This window comes from Tyto alba, unplaced genomic scaffold (assembly GCF_018691265.1).
Source record: "Tyto alba isolate M040663 unplaced genomic scaffold, T.alba_DEE_v4.0 Super-Scaffold_14, whole genome shotgun sequence".
NCBI lineage: Eukaryota > Metazoa > Chordata > Aves > Strigiformes > Tytonidae > Tyto > Tyto alba.
In genome coordinates, this window is record NW_024881276.1 from 4,486,850 (window position 1) to 4,507,702 (window position 20,853).

The 20,853-nt window shown below is 40.7% G+C and overlaps 1 protein-coding gene across 2 annotated transcripts; it reads right to left on the reverse strand.

The window, feature by feature from the left end:
• Window positions 1-569: 569 nt before the first annotated feature.
• On the reverse strand, window positions 570-15,863 carry LOC104355709 (arylsulfatase H). Of its 2 annotated transcripts, none has more exons than XM_033000185.2 (11): window positions 15,784-15,863; window positions 13,538-13,587; window positions 11,759-11,908; window positions 10,607-10,728; window positions 9,024-9,146; window positions 5,467-5,890; window positions 4,608-4,744; window positions 3,202-3,336; window positions 2,409-2,571; window positions 1,996-2,117; window positions 570-1,356 (listed from the first exon to the last, which is right to left on the reverse strand). In XM_033000185.2, exons 2-11 carry the CDS (start codon window positions 13,561-13,563, stop codon window positions 986-988), a joined length of 1,773 nt encoding a protein of 590 aa, XP_032856076.1. In that variant the 5' UTR covers window positions 13,564-13,587; window positions 15,784-15,863; the 3' UTR covers window positions 570-985. The 2 variants fall into 2 exon arrangements, with proteins under 2 accessions (XP_032856076.1, XP_032856075.1); XM_033000184.1 differs by lacking the exon at window positions 15,784-15,863 and adding an exon at window positions 13,874-13,910.
• Between the last annotated feature and the right edge of the window lie 4,990 nt (window positions 15,864-20,853).

The window sequence follows — 20,853 nt, forward strand, 5'->3', positions numbered from 1 at the left end:
CAAGAAATACCTTGATTCTGCATTTCTTTGTTTTTGTCATAGTAAATTAGTTTGTTTTCATAGTATTTGGCATCTTTCAAAGAGACTTTTCCGAACCTACTACTTGTTGGTATGAACCAGTTATGACTGAGATGTGGGCAGCAAGGTAACTTGTGCCATCCTGTGCCCAAATGTCTGAACTGGTTATCAGTGTGGCACTTCTGTGCCCATCAATGCCACTATGCCCTTCCTGGTGCTCCTTTGGGAGATGGGTGCAATGGGAGCTTTGGAAACAGAAAATCCTTTTTCTCTTTTGTGTGTTCTCCATCAAAAGAGGCTGACTCCAATCAGAGGAGTTACATCTTCCTCAGAAAGCACAGACAGCCGTTACCCAGCTTGTCATGTTTTCAAGCTTTTTGTCTCACAGGGGCAGTTTATCCTGATCCAGAAGCCCCAGGCTAATCAGCTGCCATCATCACTGCTGCTGAAGGGACTAGCTAAAAGGAGAGAAGGAAGCTATTTTTAAAGGAAGTTCTGTGAGGAACTGTGGGAGAAATGATTTTTGAATTATTCTGGAAACAGTAGTCTGCAAGAATTTATTATAGGGGAATCTTATGCATCACCAGTAAGGAAAACAAAATTAAGGGAGACCTCAGTCCGGGAATCACTATGAAATTCAGAGCAAAAATACAAAGCAAAGCTTCTAAGTATATATTCATAAACAACAAAACATAAATTATATCATTACTTGTACAGCTCTAATTGGCCTGCTTCAGTGCATTTGAACTATTCATTCAGTTGTCAGCACATGCAAGTTAAAACATGCTTTTCAGACCAGTCTGTCTTGATCCCTCCTGAGAGTGTCCAGTCTAAAGCCACCTTTACCAAATACTGTGCCATTCACTGGAACAATTCTCATATAAAGGCTCCAACCCACCAATCAACACCCCCAAAGAAAACGCTCTTGATCTAAAAACACTTTTGAGGAAGCAATTGTTTCCTTCCTTTATAGGTTGGCGACTTTATTATCACCTTCCTTATCACACCAACAGAAGGGGAACGTCCCACAGCAGGGCTGCAGCCACGGCTTCCACACCACGTTGTACACGGAGAGCTGCTCTGGGACTGGAGTCAGTGTCCTGCGATGCTCTTCTACGGCTCTTCCAATCTTCCTTATCACAGAGTCAAAGAGGGGCTCAGTGTCAGCCGACAGAGGTTTGGCTTCAGAAGGGTCTCGCGAGAGATCGAACAGCAACGGAGGGTCATGATGGGTCACACCTTCCCCAAAACACGGGCAAAATCCTCTGTCATAACAAGCCCCTGCTCCCAGAGGATGGAAGACAGGGGTCACATAATGAGCTTTCCAGACAGCTCCACCTGGTAGCAAAGAAAGAAGGCTTGCAGTGATACTGGTGGTTATTACAAGGCATTAGAAGAGTGAATGCTTTTCTGGAGTTCATTTCTGGTTTCACTTCAGCTCTACACTTATCAGTTGAGGTAGTACTGTAATTTCACTAAAAATTAAGTGCTACAAAATTAAGCCAATAATGTAAAATGATTTCTGATGTTTTGAAATTTTTCCAAAATTTTCAGCAAGTACCAGTTATTGTTCACTTTGTTTTTTATGAAGACATGAAAAAAAGGTTTGGAGTTGCCATGGCTTGCTTCCTTGTTAAGGTAGCAGAAGGGGACAGTCAAAGGGCTGAGGCAAGGACTTCTCCATGAGACAAGGAGGTCATGGACTCCCCAGGCCTTGCATTCAGATGGAGAGGTGGGTCTTGACCTGATGAGACCCATCCTGAGCTCCAGTAGCCTGCCTGGCATGCCATGTGCTTTGAAGCCATGAACAAACTCTTTGTGCTAGACAATACAGGCAATGCTAGTAAGCTCTTCGCCACCTTACAGCTGGAACTACTTGGAAAACTGTGGTCCCAGAAAAAAAAAAAAAAATGTGTTAGACAAATGTGCCCTCCCATAGATTGAACCTTGTTCTTGGAAAAGAAGTTCTGTACTCACTGTCCTTCTGGTGCCACCGCACAGCATGTAAGTGAATGCCACAGTAATGAAAGAGGAACTCGTGCTCTGAGTGCTCAGCTGTTCCTCTCAGCAAAGGCATCAGATCCCGGCCATCAATTACCCTAACAGAAAAACCAGACACCATCAGATGGGGGTAAGCCGTGCAGGACTGCATTCCTGCTGCACGCCTCTTGCTGGAACTGGCAACACTGAATGAGGAAGATGCTTGTAGAAGACTACAGATAGATAGTGAATCTCAAATGTAGAGAAGAGGTGAATGAGCTGTGATAACATTTATGCATCTAGAAAAGGAGCTGGAGTGAAAAAGAAAATACCAGACTCTTAAAGTGTGATTCCAAACCAGATTTCCCACTGTTCTGGGGGAGGAGGAATAAAGACACCTGCATTGGTACCTGTCCTGGGGAAGTGCCCCTCCAGCCAGATGAACTACTGTAGGATAGATGTCCATAAGGCTTGTAGGTTCATCAATAACTGTGTCTGCAGGTAACACTCCTGGCCACCTAAATATCCCTGGGACACGGATTCCTCCTTCCCAGCCTCCCATAGCTTTTCCACCTTTCATTAATAAAAAATAAACTTTCATTAAAAAAAAAAAAAAATCATTTCAAATAAAGAGAAATTTTAGACAAATGTTATTGTGTTTTCCTAAGCCAATGTTACCTTTACGAGCCTTCCTTACCCTTTTGTTTTTACTGCTAAGCTTCTCCTCAGCATCAGTGTAAGTGTGTTCACTATATCAGACCTCTCAAGTGACCTTACACACTCCCTTCTATTGTTTTACGAACACATTACCTCATCAGAACTCAGTGTAGATAAAATTTTCAGGAATTATGTGATTTCCCAGACTGGTTCTCCTCTTTATTTACAATCCTATAACTTACCTGTTGTAGTTAAAGCAAGGATTCAGATGTAAGATGCAACTATTATTTAGTGAGAAGTTATGCACAATCTTAATAAAAATTAACTTGTCATCAGTTTCCTCATGAGGAAATGCCAGTTTGAGAATTTATGCTGATAAAGAACACCTGCCCAGGCTAGAATTGTCTACATTTTTAAATGCTTAATTAGAATGAGAAAAAGTTGCTTCTCAATAAGAAAACACTGTTACTCTTACCTAAGCTTTAGAGGTGTCCTGACTACATTACTAGTTGCTGCTGGGCTGCCACTGTCCCTGACAGCTCTTACCTCTGTATATTCCATTCCAGCCACCCAGCTGCCTTTTGCCTTCTTGTCTTTCCAGCCATCCACCATGATCAGAGGCAAAGTAAACTAGAGTAGTATTTTTCAAGCCTTCCTTGTCAATAGCATCTAGAACTTGGCCTGTAAACACAGGATTATGTGTGTATTAAAAGCAAAAATATCACTTACACTACATAAATTTTAGCCTGTCACTTGTAAACCTTCATTAATGTAATTTCTCATCTATATAAGGCTGCTCATTGTTTAAAAGAAGAGTTTTTTCAGGTTGAGAGTTCTATTTGTGATTTCACTGTCTGTAAAAGCACAGAAAATTTGTGATGTGCTGTAAGCCCTTTATTATTGGTATTATAACAGTGGAGTACAAGAACCACGGTCACAGATCAGAAGCTTGTATTGTAAGGGGCAGAAGTGTCATGTGCTGTAAAATTATGGAAAGAAAGCATGATCCAAGGCTGCAGAAAGTTAGATTCCGGATCTATAGTGTCCATTGTGAGAAATGAGGAAAAAAATGTCATGTACCCTTATCTTATATTGTCTAGACCACAGTTAGTATTTGCAATAAATCATTGGCTGGATATAATATGCATTAATAATATATGTGGGTTTTTTAATTATTATTTAAAAGTTGTTCTTGAGCTGTTTCTGATTGTCTTAATTATACTTGTGGTGTGTAAGTGTTTGACAGGTAGGTTTGAAAATCAATTCCTTCTGTACGTGTACCTTATTCTTACCCCTTTTGCAAATGTGGCTACTTTTCTTCTGCCATGACTGGGTAATAAACAATTCTCCTTCCATTCCAAAAAACAGGCTGAACAAAAATATGAATCTAATTTCTGCAGGCATACCAATTAACATTTACAAACATTTCTGGATTTATGAATGGGGCTGAAAATATTCAGTAGTCTGCTGAATGCAGTAGTCACAGAGAAACAGCCTGCTGGTTTACACCTGCAATTAATTTGCTTATCAGTTTTATCATCTTCTGATGTGTCCTACTTAAAAATAGATAAAACATGACCATAAGAGGATGAAATTACTGATCTTTAGTAATTGCCGAAAACTAAATAACTATCACTTATTTAGTAAGAAGAGCAGGAAAGCTCCTTGACAGGAGCCAAGGGGACATGGTTGAAACTGGTAAACACTAGACAGAAAAAAAACAAGTGAACAGAAAGACTCATTTGGTCTAAGACTGGAGAAAATAAAAAGCTAACACTATAAGTCAACGGTGTTCATAGAGGACTGACAGATGTTTATGAAAAGCTCAGGACATTTTTCTGTCTTGTTTTTAAATATCTTCCTTGTTCTTTTAATAACACTGCATTTTTATTACATATTCAGACCTAGGTATTAGGTAGTTGGAGACATTCTTATTTGCTATGGTGACTTACCCACCATCCAGTCCATCTCCTCTACATTGTCTCCATACAAACCATGATGGCTCTTCCCAGCAAATTTCTCTGTGGTGATGAGAGGGGTGTGGGAGTGTAAAAAGGAAAGAAAGAGGAGGAATGGCTTGAGCTTATTTCTAAAAAACAGAAATCAGCACTTTGTTATTAGGGATGAAGGTTGTCAATACATACAGAGGTCAGTCATAATGGAGAAAGGTATGATTTGCTTATATGCATATTTCAACAATCATTTCAGAAACATCTTATATTGTAATGTATTAAAACTCAGTGATTAGGATATGGATGATTAAATAATGTTTGGCTTATATAAAATGACCCTTTTTATTTCCTGAGTCATAGATACATAGGAATGTTCCAGATTGAGACTCCACTTTCTGCTATTGCAAACCACTACTGTGCTACTGAAACAAAGGCAGCAGATTCCTCTCCTGCCCGCCACTGCCCACGTGTCAGGCCACAGATAAAGCTCTCCCCACAGCTCTACTTCTCCATCCCCAACCAACGCACACATTTCTGCCATCAGCTGCTATCCCTTAAAGCTGCAATGTTGATCTCATTGGTAGAAGTATGTATTTCCTCAAAATAGCCTAGAAATATTCAATCCAGCCCATGGAAATTTGGGAACATTGTGAGCTTTAATGAAGCTAGGAATAACAGACATCCTTAAGCAGCAACTAATTTTTCTGTTTAATAATATGATATCATTATTAATAATTAATAGGCATAATAGTACTTATAACCCTATATAATATAAAAATTAGCAAAAATCACATGGGAAAGTGCCATTGCAAGACATGCAAGAAGCGGAAAAATTGTAATCAAAGGAAACACACTTTACCTTTTAATAAAGAAAATGGACTCTCTCAAGATAAGGGGTGTAGTCCTGTCTGTCACCATTGGTTGCTCAGTAACTTCATGGTTTCTCATCATAATGCAGTTCCAGTATCGTACAAACCCATAACTTGAGAACCAGGATATGAAGAACAGGAGACTAAACCCAGCAAGGCAGGTCAGTGTTTTCCAGCAGACTGAAATCAAGCCAGTCAGTCTTCCCAGGACAGCAGTGAGTGTAACGAGGCCAATTATCTGACTGGAAAGCCAGAGTTTCCTTCTGAAGGCTCTGTCCATCTCTGGTGTTTCTGTTGGTTGGCAGTCACTTATTAGTGTAAAAGGCATCCCATAAAAATAGTCAAACCCGTGGTTTAAAGGGTGATGACAATGGTCATTGCGGGATTCACAGTTAACACCTTGATGCCACTTCCCTGAAAATACAGGTTATGAAAATGTAAAGAGATAATACTTAAAAATGAGCTTTTCCTCATACAAAATATTTCTCAAAAAATAGCTGTTTTTTTCCTACTTGTGATAACTTCTTCATCCTACATATAAATACCGAATATGGACTGATATAATGGGATATATCTTATGATTGATGAAAGTAAACCTCTACAAATTATAGACTTCCAACAGAGTTATTGTTGTTCTGTATACATATTCATGTCCTGTAGCTTTGATCAAATGTAAAAAGCTGGACTATAAAGGAAACTAGAAATTGAGGAGACATAACATTTTTTGGAACCAAGCAAAACTGTATGGCCTTTCTGCAGACCTATCAAGTATGAAATAGGAGGAAGAAATCCTTTTGAAAGCACAGGGCAAAATAACATTGTTCTGTTTTCTCTTTACCTTCAAGGTGCTATGCAGACTTGTTTCTGGAAGGTTTTGGACAGCCTGATGTAAGGACTATGGCAACACTCAGCAATGTGCTGGTACCAGAGTGCTAAAGGAAGCTATGGATAGTGTATCCACGTAGCTTGCAGCTCAACAGTGGGTTTGACAGACAAACCACCAGATCCAGAAGAACCTAAGCACAGGAGATCAGGATTTCTCATGAAACTATATGTACGTAAGTAACTTTGCAGATAATATCTCCATATACTGGGTGAGAACAAAAAGCCTTGTTTTATAAGTATTTTTGCCACGTATTTGCATTTCACCAAGTTTAAAAAGTCAAAGTTGCCTTTTTCTAAATTCTGAAGTCTTCATATATCAAAAGGAACATTTCCTGACCCTTTGCAATACCATTTGTTCTTTATTATGAACATATGTCCACTATTATGATGAATGGCGCCTCAAAACTATGTTTCTGCTTCTCCTCCAGTCTATTCAAACGGACTGATTAGACATTTACACAGAGACATAAAAAGCTGGCTCATTTAGCTTAAACACTGACACTTGTGAATATCTGAATCAAGTGACCAAAACCTACTTGTCATCAGAGAGATGCGGTTTAATCGCATAGTATGATCTCTGATGCAGTGCAGACCTCGGATACCAGATCTATAGATAAAAATGAACTTTCAGAATTTTACTTGAAAACTAATTCTTATTGTGAAGTAAGGAACTGTGTACTTACAGAAGGATTTTATCCTAAACAAACAGTTCACCCTTACCAACACATATACTAGCAGCCAGCCATGAGTAGATTTCAACAGAATTGATGTGCATCACAAGAGCAGAAAAAACTGCTTCAGAGGAAAAAAAAATGCTGCTTTTTGGGTATAAATATAAAGAAAGAGTGGAAGTTCTATTCTAGGTGGATTAATTGCTTTCAGCTAAAATCTCTACTCAGTTTACTTCTTGACATATTTAGAGTCAGCTATAGAATAAAACAGCTTTGTAATCAATACATAGGTACATTGGTCATAAATACAGGCGCAGCTAAAGTATCCTTGGACTTCAGATGCACTCCAACACCTAAATCTCCAGCTGAAGTCAATAAAGGCTTCTGACAAGCTACACAAATCTCCAGAAGAAAAACTAAATGTATAATTAAGATAAATTAGACTTTGAGGGCATATGTTATATAACACTGGCATTCTGACCTCAAAGAATCTGCAAAGCCTTTCCTAACAAAACGACTCGTTATCACATCAAGTTGCAGGTTATTAATAGGATTAACTTTGCAATTAAACTGGTTGTGTTCGGAGCAAAACAATCACAAACCATTCAGGTGAGATTATTTAGTGCTCATTCGGCTGCGGTGATGTGAATAGATGTTGTGTAAGATTTCTTGCTTCATGACCGGAAAGTAAAGTTGATCTTATGAGGTTTTTTGTGTCACTTATCACTAGTGCTTTACATCATCTCCTATGGTGCAATTAACCAGAATCTGTCAATTTGGTGTCCACTGAGTGATGATCTTGGTGACTATAGTGTGATTTTTAGCTGCGATGCCCAGAGGGAAAATGTCAGCCCATTTTGCTAGCTAGCTTCTAGGAGGTATGCAGCACTGCAGCACAACTTCCCTGCAGGTCAATTCCTTTGGCAAAGTGGAGATAAATCTGATTGTTTTCTTAGCGATTACATGCTGAAACCAAGCCGAAGCAGGTGGCTAACAGACATAGGCTTTTTACTGAGCTGATTAAAACAACTAAAATATCACTACAAAACTAAGAGGAGAAGAAGATTCAGTAATACAGAACTTAAAATGCTTGGAGGGCTTCATTTAGTATTGTCCTGTATGGTTTAGATTTATTCTGCTGAATGAATGCAAATCCATTCCGGCAGACACTTTTATTAGTATTTGAGTTTATCTGAGCAGCTGATATTTTTCTATGTCAGACATAGGTTTTGTATATTGATATTTAGATGCTCAGATGAGATAGGGCAATTAGCCGAAAATTCAGCTCAGCAACATTTGTGTTTTATCAGTCTTTGGAACTGTGTGACATATCTAAGATAAATATTTATTTGAAACTGGATCATGACTAAAAGTTACAACTCTATTAAAAAAAAAAAGTCCTATAAAATATGAAGTAAAAGAGTATTCATATTAATGCTGAAGGAGGCAATGTTTTGTGTGTTGTACTGAAATCTTAGTGAACTACAGTGGCATGCTGTAACTAAAGAAAAAATAATTGCTTTTTTTCTGGTTTTGAAAGGCCAAATCCTGTGATATTGTAAACTGACTCTATTGTTTTAAGTAGCAGCTGTTCCCTTTTGTTGTGAATCTGCTCTGAGCCGTGTAAAACATCGCCATGCATATCTAAATGGCTCTCATGTTTTTGTTTTTTTATGAAATAGCACTTGAATAATTATCATATACCTGGTAGAATAGTATCCAGGAAATATTAACATATTTTCCATCATATATTTTAACAACCACAGCTGCTCTTGAAAGCAAGTCAACAGTAAAGATTGTTCTCTTTATCAGATGTCTATTCTTTTAAGAGATATTCTTTTTGGTCAGGATTTCTTCTTATAAGGTATTCTTCAATCAGGAAATAAAATCATTACAACTGAGGTATGAGCAGTTGCTGACTAAAACAAATGGTTTGAGTGAGACACGCAGATGAAATGCATTCCAGGCCATCTTCAGGAGTGTCCCCATACCTATCAGTCCCGTGTGGTAGCCTTGCTGCTGCAGTATTTTGGCAAAAGTAGTTTCATTTGGAGGAAGCCCTCCCGAGCCTCCGTTCCAAAAAATAACACGGTAATCATTTATAGCATCCATCCCTAAAAAGTAGAGTAACAAACAATCTTAGTAAGTATAACTTGTAGAGTACTTTTATCAAGCATACTTTCTTGTTCCTGGTTTCACTGATATTATACTGTTAAATGTTTATTCTAATGCTGTTTTGGGAAATGAATCTAGGACTCTGGACAACATTAAGAAAGAATTCATCTCTCCATTATATAATGCCTATTCTTCTTTGTATCTCATACCGAGACATTTTATTTTATTTTATTTTATTTGGAATGACACAGTTGTAGAAGAGCTTTTATACGTCACAGTGGCATCCAGGCTCTGTGAAGGGTGGGTACTTAGTGTGACTGTAAGGGCAGGGAGGAGGGTAGGGAGAGTTCAGCCCTCTGTCAGCCCCAAACTCCAGCTTGCATAAGGCTTCTGGGAGCTCAAGATTTCCCTGCACAGGGGCATGGCTGGTATATGACTTCTGAAACCCACAGAGTAGCTGTCTAGCACCACAATCTTCTGCTCACCTGCAAGTTTACACCCTGTTATTTAGCATTATAAACTGGCATGACCCCATCACATAACGTTATGTGAAGTACAATGTGTCATGGAAATGTTGAACATCTCTGGCCCTGTTGTTATAGTGGGAGAGAGCCTGTACAAGCTCATGTGCATTTTCAAGCTATTTATCTCAGTGGGAGTTGTCATGATAAAAGTAGGATGACGTGTCAGCTTCAAAACCCCTTGGGAATGAAGACACTGAAGATCATTTGCAATAGGACAAGCATTATAGAGTTGCTGTTAGAAAGATGTAGAGCTATTTGTTTTTCAGACCTCTTCATCTCAGGGATGCAGCTTGACAGGATAGTATTTTTTCTTCAAAAACAGAACTGGGAAGAATAACATAGCTGTCAAACTGTTATTTCATAGGATGGATGAATTCTGACACATAGGTAACAAAGCTTTCCCATAAATGACTCGTTCTGCACCTCGACTGGAGGGAATGGACGCACATCTGCATAGATCTACTCTGCTCCCTGCAGGGCTGAGCTGTTTCTGATATCTGATGAGGAGTCACCCATGACAGAAATTAATGTAACTAGTGCTTTAGAAATGTGTTGTTATTATTATTCATGTTCTGTGTAATGACTTTTCTGAATGTAACTGCACTAACTCCATCCTGGCTGCAACCTGTGCAGTTGAGCACCAAACAGCAACCGCAGTTGTGAGCTGGAGACGGGGGGAGCAAGCTGCTAGGTAGAGATGGTTCTTCTCTGCTTTGCTTCCCCCCAGATTGGTTCATCGTACCCCAGAAATATAGATGCCACCTCAAAGGTGCTAGGCCTAGCTAGTGTGTCTTTGTGTGCCTCAGTGGGGGATGAACGTGTCAGGGGCACCCCTTCTATTTGCACACCCTCATTTCTTTTGTGCCTGTTGTATGACGTTGTTCCCGTCAGCAATAAAGCAATGTTTAAAGGCTGCTTGGTTTTGCAAGGCAAACCTGATCGAAGGGGATATCTGCCGGTGAGGAAAGCTGCTCTGCTGGGGGTGCAAAGTGGAGCCGCAGCGATGTGTTGGGTCAGTTTCACTCCTTCCTTTGCCAGGCGATCAATGTTTGGGGTCCTAAAAATGCAACCAACACTGTCAGATATCATTCAGGGAGTCTTCAAGGGAATGGGGATAAGGAATAATATACTTATCTTTATTTTGGGAAGTTTCTTCTATTTGAAGATGGCCAGGAAATATTTTATATTTTAATTTTATTTGAATTTTCTCAAGTGATGGGGAAATGCTTTTTTGGTTTTGTTTTCTTTTTTTTTTTTTTTTTTCTTTTTCATTTCTTCATTAACAATCACTGTCTGGATAAATTTCAAGCCAATCTTCCCTTCTTGTTTCCCAGGTCCTATGAAGGGCCTTGCAAAAATGTACCCCACTGGTCTTGAAAAGAAAACTCTTGCTTTGAGGATGAGGCTATGCTGAAGTGGAGGCCTGGCCATGCAGAGCCCCTTCAGCTACCTGTGACCATCAGGTACCTATCAGAAACTGGCTGGTGGTGCCAGCCAGGGTGAGATTCTGAGGACTTTGCTGGATGAGGGCAGTGACTTTACCAAAACTGGTTTTGTTCAAAGGAGTGATAAGCTTGTAGGAAGCCAGCAGGCAATACGGTGGCACAATTTTCAAAGAGAAGGCGAATTCTATGTCCTCGGGTCTGAAAAGAGAAGTATTTCCTAGTGACATAGCTCATTGCAGTGATTTATACTGTATTCTGATGTGAGACTGGGGAAGAGTGGCAAATCTGAGTTAAATGAGATAGATAGAGGTCTGATATGTTAAAAGATGGGACAACATTTCCATCTTCAGGTGTAAGAACTTAGCATTTCTCAGTGTCAAGTAATTAAGGAATATACAAGAACAGCTGACACATTCCCACAGTAAAGCAGCTCAGGATAGCAGAGTTGGCCCTGGGAATGCCCTCTAGGCTGTGAGGTAAGTCTGGTACTGCTTTACATTTACCATTAATGGCATGGGAAATCCTCCCATTTCTCAAGGAAATGAACTTGAAGACAGCTCAAATAGCAGAAGATGGGCAGAGGATTGTGGTCTTACATTAAATAACTCACCAGCTCTGTTCACTGTTGTGCTGTTTCCTTACCTGATAGTATCATTCCCGTAGCAACCTACATCCCCTATGCCGAGGTCATCAGCCATCAACAGGACAATGTTTGGCTGTGTGACAATGGAAAGCTGTGTCAGTGGCAGTTGCAGAAGCAGACCAAAAATCAGGGGTGTGACCAGGGACGTCCTGAAACACAGAAGGGAAGAAGCCAATGACGTGGCCATTCATCACTCCCACTGCAAGTGGGTGAAGACCCTCCCGTGTGAGCTTGGCTGCAGAGCAGACGACTCCGCCCAGATGTAGAGGGTATGTGAATGTCCTGGGTTGAGTGAGTGGTGGGTTTTTTTGGTGGCAGGGGAGGGGGCTATCGGGGCGGCCCCCTGTGAGAAGCTTCTCGAAGCTCCCCCAGCTCCACGTCAGCTCCACTTCTGTTTGGGAAATTGAGCCAATCAGCTGCGCCTCTGCAATAACGTATTTAAGAAGGGACGTGGTGACGGGCAGTCGGACTTGTGAGGAGGAGTTGCTGCAGCTGCGTGAGCACCAAGGTCAGTGGAGGAACGGAGGAAGAAAGGAGGGGGGAGGTGTGCCGGAGCAGAGACCCCCCTGTATCCTGTGGGGAGATGGCAGGGCGGCCCCCCCTGCCACCCATGAAGATCTACGGTGGAGCAGACATTGATTTACGGCCTGTTGTTCCTGCTCAGCTGATCAAGGTGCTGTGCCCGAAGAAGGCCGGGATCTCATGGGAAAAGGCAGCCCCACTGCTGTAATTCAGCGCTGGGAGGATTGCAGCATGCGGGGGAGTCCCACGCCGGAGCAGCTCGGGAAGGGCTGCAGCCGTGGGAGGGAATCCAGTCGGAGGAAGTTAGTGACCCATGACGGAGCAGTGTGGGGAACGCTGCGGCCCATGGGAGGAATTCAAGTCAGAGGAAGTTTGTGGAGGACTGTCTCCTGTGAGAGGGGGACCACGATGGAGCAGGGGGTAACAAGTTTTGGCCACTCCCCTCACCGAAGATGAAGGAAGTGGCAGCACTGACTGCACCCCCCATTCCCTGCCCCTGCGCCACTGGGGGAGGAGGTAGAGATATCGGGAGCAGAGCTGAGCCCGGGAAGAAGGGAGGGGTGGGGGGAAGGTGTTCTCAAGATGTGGCAATGCTTCTCACTGTCCTACTCTGTTATGTGTTGTGAGTGTCTGTAATAAATGTATGTTCTTTTTTTCTTCCCCTAACGAGTCTGCCTTTTGCTTGTGATCATAAAAGGGGGATTTTTCCCCATCCCAGTCCTACCTCAAACCCCAAGCCTGGCTCTCTGTCCCTTCTCATTGCTGGAGGGGAAGGGAGAGAGAGTTGCTGCATTGTGGTTGGCTGCCAATCAGGCCTAAACCACGACAGTGAAGTTTTGATCATTAACCCGAACAGATGTCATGAAAAGGAAAACGTGAGGACCATAACTTTAAAATCTCCTTTTCTGATTGTTTCCAAACTTCTTGTAGGCAGCCTCACTTGGGAATTTACACGTGGCAGATGACATTTAAGTGATTTTGCTTCAGTGGCTTTGGATGTTTTTTAGAAGTTGGTCTGGGAAACCTGAGAATGGGATCAACGTCCTCTGACATCCATCTCACCCAGACCAGGAGCTTTGTGTTATGAAAAAGTTATGAACAAGAAAAACAAACAAACAGTCAAACAATCATATTACAAGTATACTTTGTAGACAAAAAATGCTACTCTTTTATAATATAGTATTCTGGCATTATTAAACTTCACTCATTTTAGATTTAAGTATGATATAACAATAATTCATGAACTTCTTTCTTACCAATAAGATGTTAGTTGCCAAATCATTTCTGCATTTGTAGTGTACAGTTCCTGCAAAATCAAGAGAGAGCGCTTTGTCATGTTTGCATCTTCCTAGTAGTCACTGCAATACAGATAGATAAAAAACTTAATCAAAGCCTATCAGCGTTCTCTATTTACGTCAGTGCACCTCAGATCAGACTCTACATGAAGAAGAGTAAAGGCATTAATGTTATTTTTATTGCTAGCACTTCTTCACTTCTTAGAGGGATTTTTCTTTTCATGTAGAGGATTTTATCTCAAGATAGCAAAATAATTACCTTTTTTCACATAGCTGAGTTGTGTAACAAATACTTACTGTTCAGAAAGGAAGAGAAGAGCTTTTAAAAATCCAGACTTCAATATCATTTATTTTTCTGTAATCACAGAGACGGTAGCAGCCTGCTGCTTCTTCACATAAAGTGCCAAGTTTCCTTTCAGGCTTGTAAGAGATATCTTTAGCTGTAGAAATACTACTCATCCTCTTCCAACAATGACATTTTCTTAGAAGACATTGAATTTGTAACCTCTTGTTGTTTGACTCTGATCTGAGCCTTTTTCTTCTCTGCACGTGTCAGATTCTGGTGCACGATGCTCTTTTCTTTCCCCTCTGTACAGCTTTCTGCAAAAGTTTCTCTGCGGCTTTCTCTTTCACTGCCAGGGCAAGTAAAACTGTTTCAAGGCTTTGAAGGTAAGGGCCAAATGACCTTGGTTCAAAAGCTTTAAAATAGACTCCTTTCAAATTTATCCCATGTCTGGCTGAACTATCCTAAACATCTCAATTTTATAAATTATGTTGGTTTCGCATTTTGTTTTCCAGTAATGATAGTATTTAGCAGCTTAGTAATATCCATAGTTCTTATATTTTATTCATCAACACTGCAAGCCTCAATGGGAAAATTTACATTTCTGTGCTTAGAAAATTGGCATCCAAGCAGCTCTAAACACTTATTTACAAGCACCAAAGCAGAACCGGCCTCGCGACTTGCAGAGACACAGTCTCCTGCGTTTGGATTCGTGCCTTTCCCACACACTCAGTAGGTATAGGAAAGATACTGAAGGACACTTCACCCATCTTTTACATATATGGTTGAAATAAAAGGGAGTTGGTAATATTCAAATTTAATTGGATAATTGGTTGTCACTAACTGCCTGTGCTTCACAGAGATCCACCAATTTAAAGCACAGCCTGGAGCTCCAGACTGAGCTTCCCCAGAAGCCGCCTGTGAATAGCAGGAAAAATACAGAAAACAGCTACTGCAGTGACTGATCCTACCCCTGTCAAGCCACCTCCTTAGTGAAAGGTGATCGGAGTCCAGTCAGAGGAGCTTCAGCAGCTCTGGTGAGAGCAAGAGGGATAGTGAAAGCAGCTTGCCCTGTTTGCCCCCTTTCTGAGAATTCAGGGGGGACCCCCAGGTCCCCCCAAAGCAGCGCAGCGCCTTGCCTGGCCCCTGGCAGCTGGGGCACCAGCAAGCGTCTGCCTGATTCAGCCACGAGCAGTTCAGAAGGTGCCTTTTTTGGGGACCTCTTTGGGACCACTTTTGCCGAAGTTACACTTAGGCCATGCTGCAAGCAAACAGTCCCCTTTGCTGTCTGAACTGAATTCGGCTTAAAGCAAAACCCTTTCCTCCCTCTCCCAATATTTAATCCCCAAAAAGTAAATTCAGGTTTTATCTCTTTCTTCATCCATTTTAATAATCCAGGGCGGGTATAACTTGCATATCTTGCATATTTTACCAACTGTTTTCCTTTACCGGTTGAACTGTTTCAATCCATTTTTACATTTATATTAAAATACCTACAAGACACTGAAATCCCAACTCAATCCAGTTTGCATAAGAGAAAATATTAATATTTTCAAATGCACTCAGATGCACTTTCCATAAGAACAGTAATCATTTATGGCATCAGTTTGGCAACACTCAGTGAAAGGTCTTACGAGTAATTCCATTCAATTTGTTACTGTTTAGTCTGTGAAAATGTCTTAAAAATTCTTATTCCGTAGACTTGATATAGATAAAAGAAGCCAGGCTCATGATAACAAGTTGCCTGCAGCTCTCAGTTTATATACAGGCTTGTATGAGAATAATGTTGCTGCAAAGGGAAATGCCTTTTAAAAACTTCCTCGAGATATTTTTATCTACAGAAGCAAAAAAAAAAAAAAATTTCCAAATACCCATTAAAATTTTCCTGTGCATTTCCCAACATAGTAAGGGAGGAATACGGTACCTGGTCAAGTTATGCTCAAAGCAGGCAGCTGACAGACTGGAGCGTGAGCTTATTTTCAGTTCACTTAAAACCATTCCAAATTTTGCAGCACAACAACTGCTGCTGCAGCGCAGCATCTAACATCTGCTTCTGGAGGCAGTCCTTAAATCTGCCCCAGCTGCTCATGCGCACTTCACCACAGGAAAGCCGTGTTCTACCAGAGCTTGCAAGCAGCTGGATGGGCTGACTTATCCTGGAGTCCTTTAAGCTGCACGTCCCATTGACGTTTGCACAACAGTGACATTCATACAAGGCGTGAGGGTCGGGCTGGGGAACGCCACAGATGTAGCTAAAACGCTTTCTGCCCGACCACCAGTTTCCCAAGGGAAGGGAAGGGAGGGACGTCCTTCGAGTCTGAGGCATTCCCATGAGAGGCACTGTAAATAACAGCTCCCCATAAACAGCTCCTCTTTTCCACCAAAGAAAATAGAAAATTGCTGTACTTAAGAAGCAGCAATTCTTTGTCTGTAGTAATAGAAACTGAGCAAATATTTTCACTTTATGGCAGCCCTGAGTGCCTGCAATGATGACAAGTCATCTCAGCACACACAGTGAGAAAAAGTTTTAGAGTGAGGGCAGGAAATTCTGGCAAGAGACCTGAATATATTTTTTTTTCAGAAAATAAGTCATTTGGCTTCACCTTTGAGTACTGTGTGTTTTTTTATAGTCAGCACTCAAAGGGACCAATTAAGGTTACGTACTGGCTAATGCTTGCTTTCTTGATTTTTCTTGTTTGACCCCTGTTGTACCGAGTGTTTTGGGACAGCGTGAGATACTATCAAACATCAATCTTGCTTTACTGACAAAGACTTTCCTGTGTTTTCATATCTTAAAAGAGAAGGGAGGTGTGGATATGAGTTGGTGGTTCATCACCAGTTGCAGTGCTCAGGTTGGTTTGTTAGCGGAGCATCCCTGAGGCAAGTTACACCACCATAGGTGATCCCTCCCTCCCCTGCTCTCTCCCACCCCAACATTTCCACGCTGGAGCGGTTACAGCCAACACACTCGGGGGAAGCATTGTGTCTGCTTTTCCTTCCCTCAGTGCCTGCTTCCTTAAGCCCACCCATGCGATAGCATCTCAATCTGTACCTTTCCAGTTCCCATTCCCCTCCAAGGTGCCTTTAGCACTTCAGGATTCATTAACATGTATAGAATTTCTTGTTGGCTGATGCCCTCTGCTGATGTATATTTTCTAAAAAGAAAGCATCTTGTGAGGTGCTGGGATTTTCTGTCCAGGTTGCAATCAATCCCAGCCTGGCCCTGATGACTGGGAGAGCCCTTCTTGCAGCTGCGGTCTCCTCCACAGCTCTCCTATTCTCCTAGAGTTTTTCCAGGACTTCTTGAAAATACTATAGTATTTGTAATGGAGAACCACAAATGATAACTGCTATGTTATTTACTAAATTTAGAGTCTAGTGGAAAATTGAATGCATGTCTGCAGTTACGCCGCGGGAACTCAGCTTCATTGTTTTCTTCTATGTCACCAGCTCCTAACACAGAGAGAGCTAGGCCAGAGCACTGCTCTAAGTAGCACTCGTTGAAATCTGGATGCTGGAAATTACTGCCTGGGCACAGCTATGGTGTCATGAAGATAAAGGAGGGAGGGTAGTGCTTGTGGGCTAAGGACTTTCCTCTCACAGTGACAACTTGTCCTTATTTCGGTGTTTGATCTTTGAAGGAAGGAAAGGTGAATGCCCTCTCACCGGTGCCACTTAAAGATGGCATTTTTAAAAGGTCTAGGCAAAGTTAATTTTGTTCCCAGCCACTCTGCTAACTGGCTTTACCTGTTTCTCTGTGGTTGAAGTCTTTAGAAAGTCTGTATTTGTTCAGAATGTGGAATGAATGTGGAATTTTGCAGAAGCCTTGCACACTTTTGTCTTTTCCCCTCATTTTCTTGAAAAGAATACCGGAGGAAGTAGCACTCACTTTAAATGAGTGCTGGAGGAAGTAGCACTCACTGACCCTATTAAAGTACTTCAACATCTAAGTGTTGAAGGCCCAAGTTAGTAGTGGTTTGATACTAGGATATGATGATTAAGAGGCTCCCTCTAGCGACTAGTTTATTTTTGAAATCTTGTTACGTTTCAGAGAAGATTTAATTCACACTCTACCTTTCTAAAAGTCATTGCACAATGATGTAAAATGGTGTTATTTCGCTGAACTCTGATTTGCACTAGGTCTAAAGGCCTGAATGCCCAGGAGCAGTTGCAGAGCCTCAGCTGTTGTCCTGGAGCACGTAGTCCAGGTTTGCGATGCTGGGAAGGAACCTGGTTCCGCAACGTTAGCCAAAGTGCAGTGAGGTGGGGGCGAGTGTGAGAATCGCTTCAAAAGTGCACTGCAGGTGTGGGGTAAAGCTGTAATTCAGATGCCCCAATTCCTGCCTAAATGGAGGACATGTACCCATCCATGGCAGTCCGCATGGATACTGCTTTTTAGGAACAGTCACACGTAAGTTAAATGCTTGATAACAGGCAGGTAGTCTCTTGTCCTTTCTTCGACTGCAGTGAAGATAGTGATAGCTTAATGTGTGTGAATACATATGTACATGCCAGAATTTATAGAGTTTATTTCAAATATTTCTGTTTTTTTCTCATGGGAACGAAGAGCAAAATAGATTTAGAACAGTTTTTAGGCAGGAGGCTGCTAGACTAAAATTTACGCTGAAAATACTAGAAACCAAACCAAAACAAGAGTGTTTCACAGTAATAAGATCAATACAGAGTGGAGAGATCTGAAAAAAAAAACCCAACCAATCGATTTTTTCTGACAAGCTATAAAATACACAAAACAGATTTTTATTTTGTTAACTGGTAGAATTTATCAAACATGCACATATCTAGCATGTTCTTAAAACCCCTTCCCTTTTAAAACTGCTTAAATCTGTAAGAGCCTGGGATAAAGCACAATAGTGCATGAGGCTCTGAAGGTTTTACCTGATCCTATGATCTGCTGCATTATGAATTTTCTAGCACTGCAGCTGTTCTTGCAGATACCAAAAGCTATAGTCTCAGTGGGGTGCTATTCCAACTGCTGGGGATGGTTAAAAAATCTACAGTATTTCATTTCAGACTGTTTTCTGATGCTGAGACTAAATACATTCACATAGTCAGAGACTATTTAGAAGAATTCCTGCAAGAATTTTGCAAAATATTTTTACTAGCATGATAATTTATGAGATAACATAGTGAAAAACCACAAGCCACCAGTGTCACTAAGACTAGATAAAGCACTCACAGGGTGTCACAGATTTTCAATGTTTTTATAAGATCAAGTAGTATGAAGTCAGAAATGCCTTTGTGCTAATATACTTTATCAAAGATTTTCAAGATGGAGTATAGGAGGCCTTAGTTTCTATTTCTTATTAAGTAGCAATTAGTAATATTGGGTATTAATAATTGGACATTATATAAAATTCTAGTAAAATAAACAGCCTAACAATTTTGAGTATTTCATATTCAGGTCAATTTTCCTGTCTACTGGGAAGTGATCATTTAAACCCATGATAGAGGAAATCTATAATTCAGCATCCACAGAAGTACAGAAATTAAAGAGGTAAAAGGTTTTGAGACTCCTTAAAAAGTTGGGAGCCATATCATAGAGCAAGTGTTGCACACAGATGGCATATGACTTTCAGGGGACAGAGAAGCACTCATGTTTGTCTGCAAACAGACCCAATGGCAGAATCAAAAAGAAACCCTAGAGTACATTTTGGTAATGGCTAGTAATCTAGATTTATAGACAGGTTGCTCCTTGTTACTGCAGTTCACAAGTCAGCTTAAAACTATCATCTTCAATATTTTTCTACCAACTGCCACTAGAAGCAGTTGCTGAGTTTAGCATTTCAAAAGCCATGACATATTTTGATTTCAAGCCTACTAATTGTAATCGGCACCACTGAGAAAAACAGTGGAGAGAAAAAGGGAGAACATTGACCTGTAAATACAAAGTATTAAAAATAGTTCTTGTTAAAGCAAAGTCCTTTTAAATAGTATTTTTGTATTACAAGCTTGCAGAAGAGCACTTGTCTTTCAGAACTGAGGGTCAACTTCAGGGCAGATCCTCTTGCCTGTTTAAAATCCTAAACCACATAAATCAAATTGTCCATTGGAGTTACAGGGGTTGAGCACCCAAATGGCTCCAGCACTGCAGAAAGGAGAGGTGCAGGTCCATCACAGGGATATTGTTTGCACTCTCAGGGAATGCAACTCTGCTCCCGAAATCAATGATGGGAACATTCCTAATGAAGCCACAAAGAAACAGCTTTGCTGTGGTGGTCTGCACAGAACAAAAGCATGGATTAGGATGTCTGAAATGTTTTTATATCAACGGCATTCTTAAGTCAAGGTTGTACTACAGACTTCTGCTGTCATTGCTATGTTGGTCAAGGGTGTGAAATGCATTTTTGCCAGTGTATTGTGGGAAAGAAAGAGTTAAAACAAACTAAAATGCTAGAAATCCTTTATTTTTGGTACAAAACACATCTTCAACAGAACAGCTTGGCTGGTACCATATTCCAATGTGACATTTAAATGCTCCAGAAATGGATGTGGTCTCATGCTTTTCATTGATGAATGTGCTGGATCTTCTTCTAACATCTCACTTCAACATCTGTAGGCTTGGGGGGAGGTGAATAAATAAACGTATCAAAATACCCTTGGAATTTTCGCTTGTACCTTATGTGCTATGATCTAGAAGTAAAATACTATAGCATCTGCAGCCTTATAAAAATGCTGAGTACTATATTTTTCCCTCTCTACGCCGATTACCTATCAGTTTATGAAGTTATAGATTTAATTCTTTTTCCCCCATGTGTACATTTTATTTTAATACGTCTGATTTTCCTACCCATTCCTTTCCCCTTGGCTTTTTGTGGTTTATAATTAAGTACTGTAAACTCCCCTTTTTAAGGGCCAGTGAATTAAATTCTACTGCTAGTGTAGCTTGGGGAAAGTCACCACTACAGCATATACCTACAAATGTAATTAGAAAGTTTTATCTTTTGCTCTTTCTATATATATATACACTGAGTCA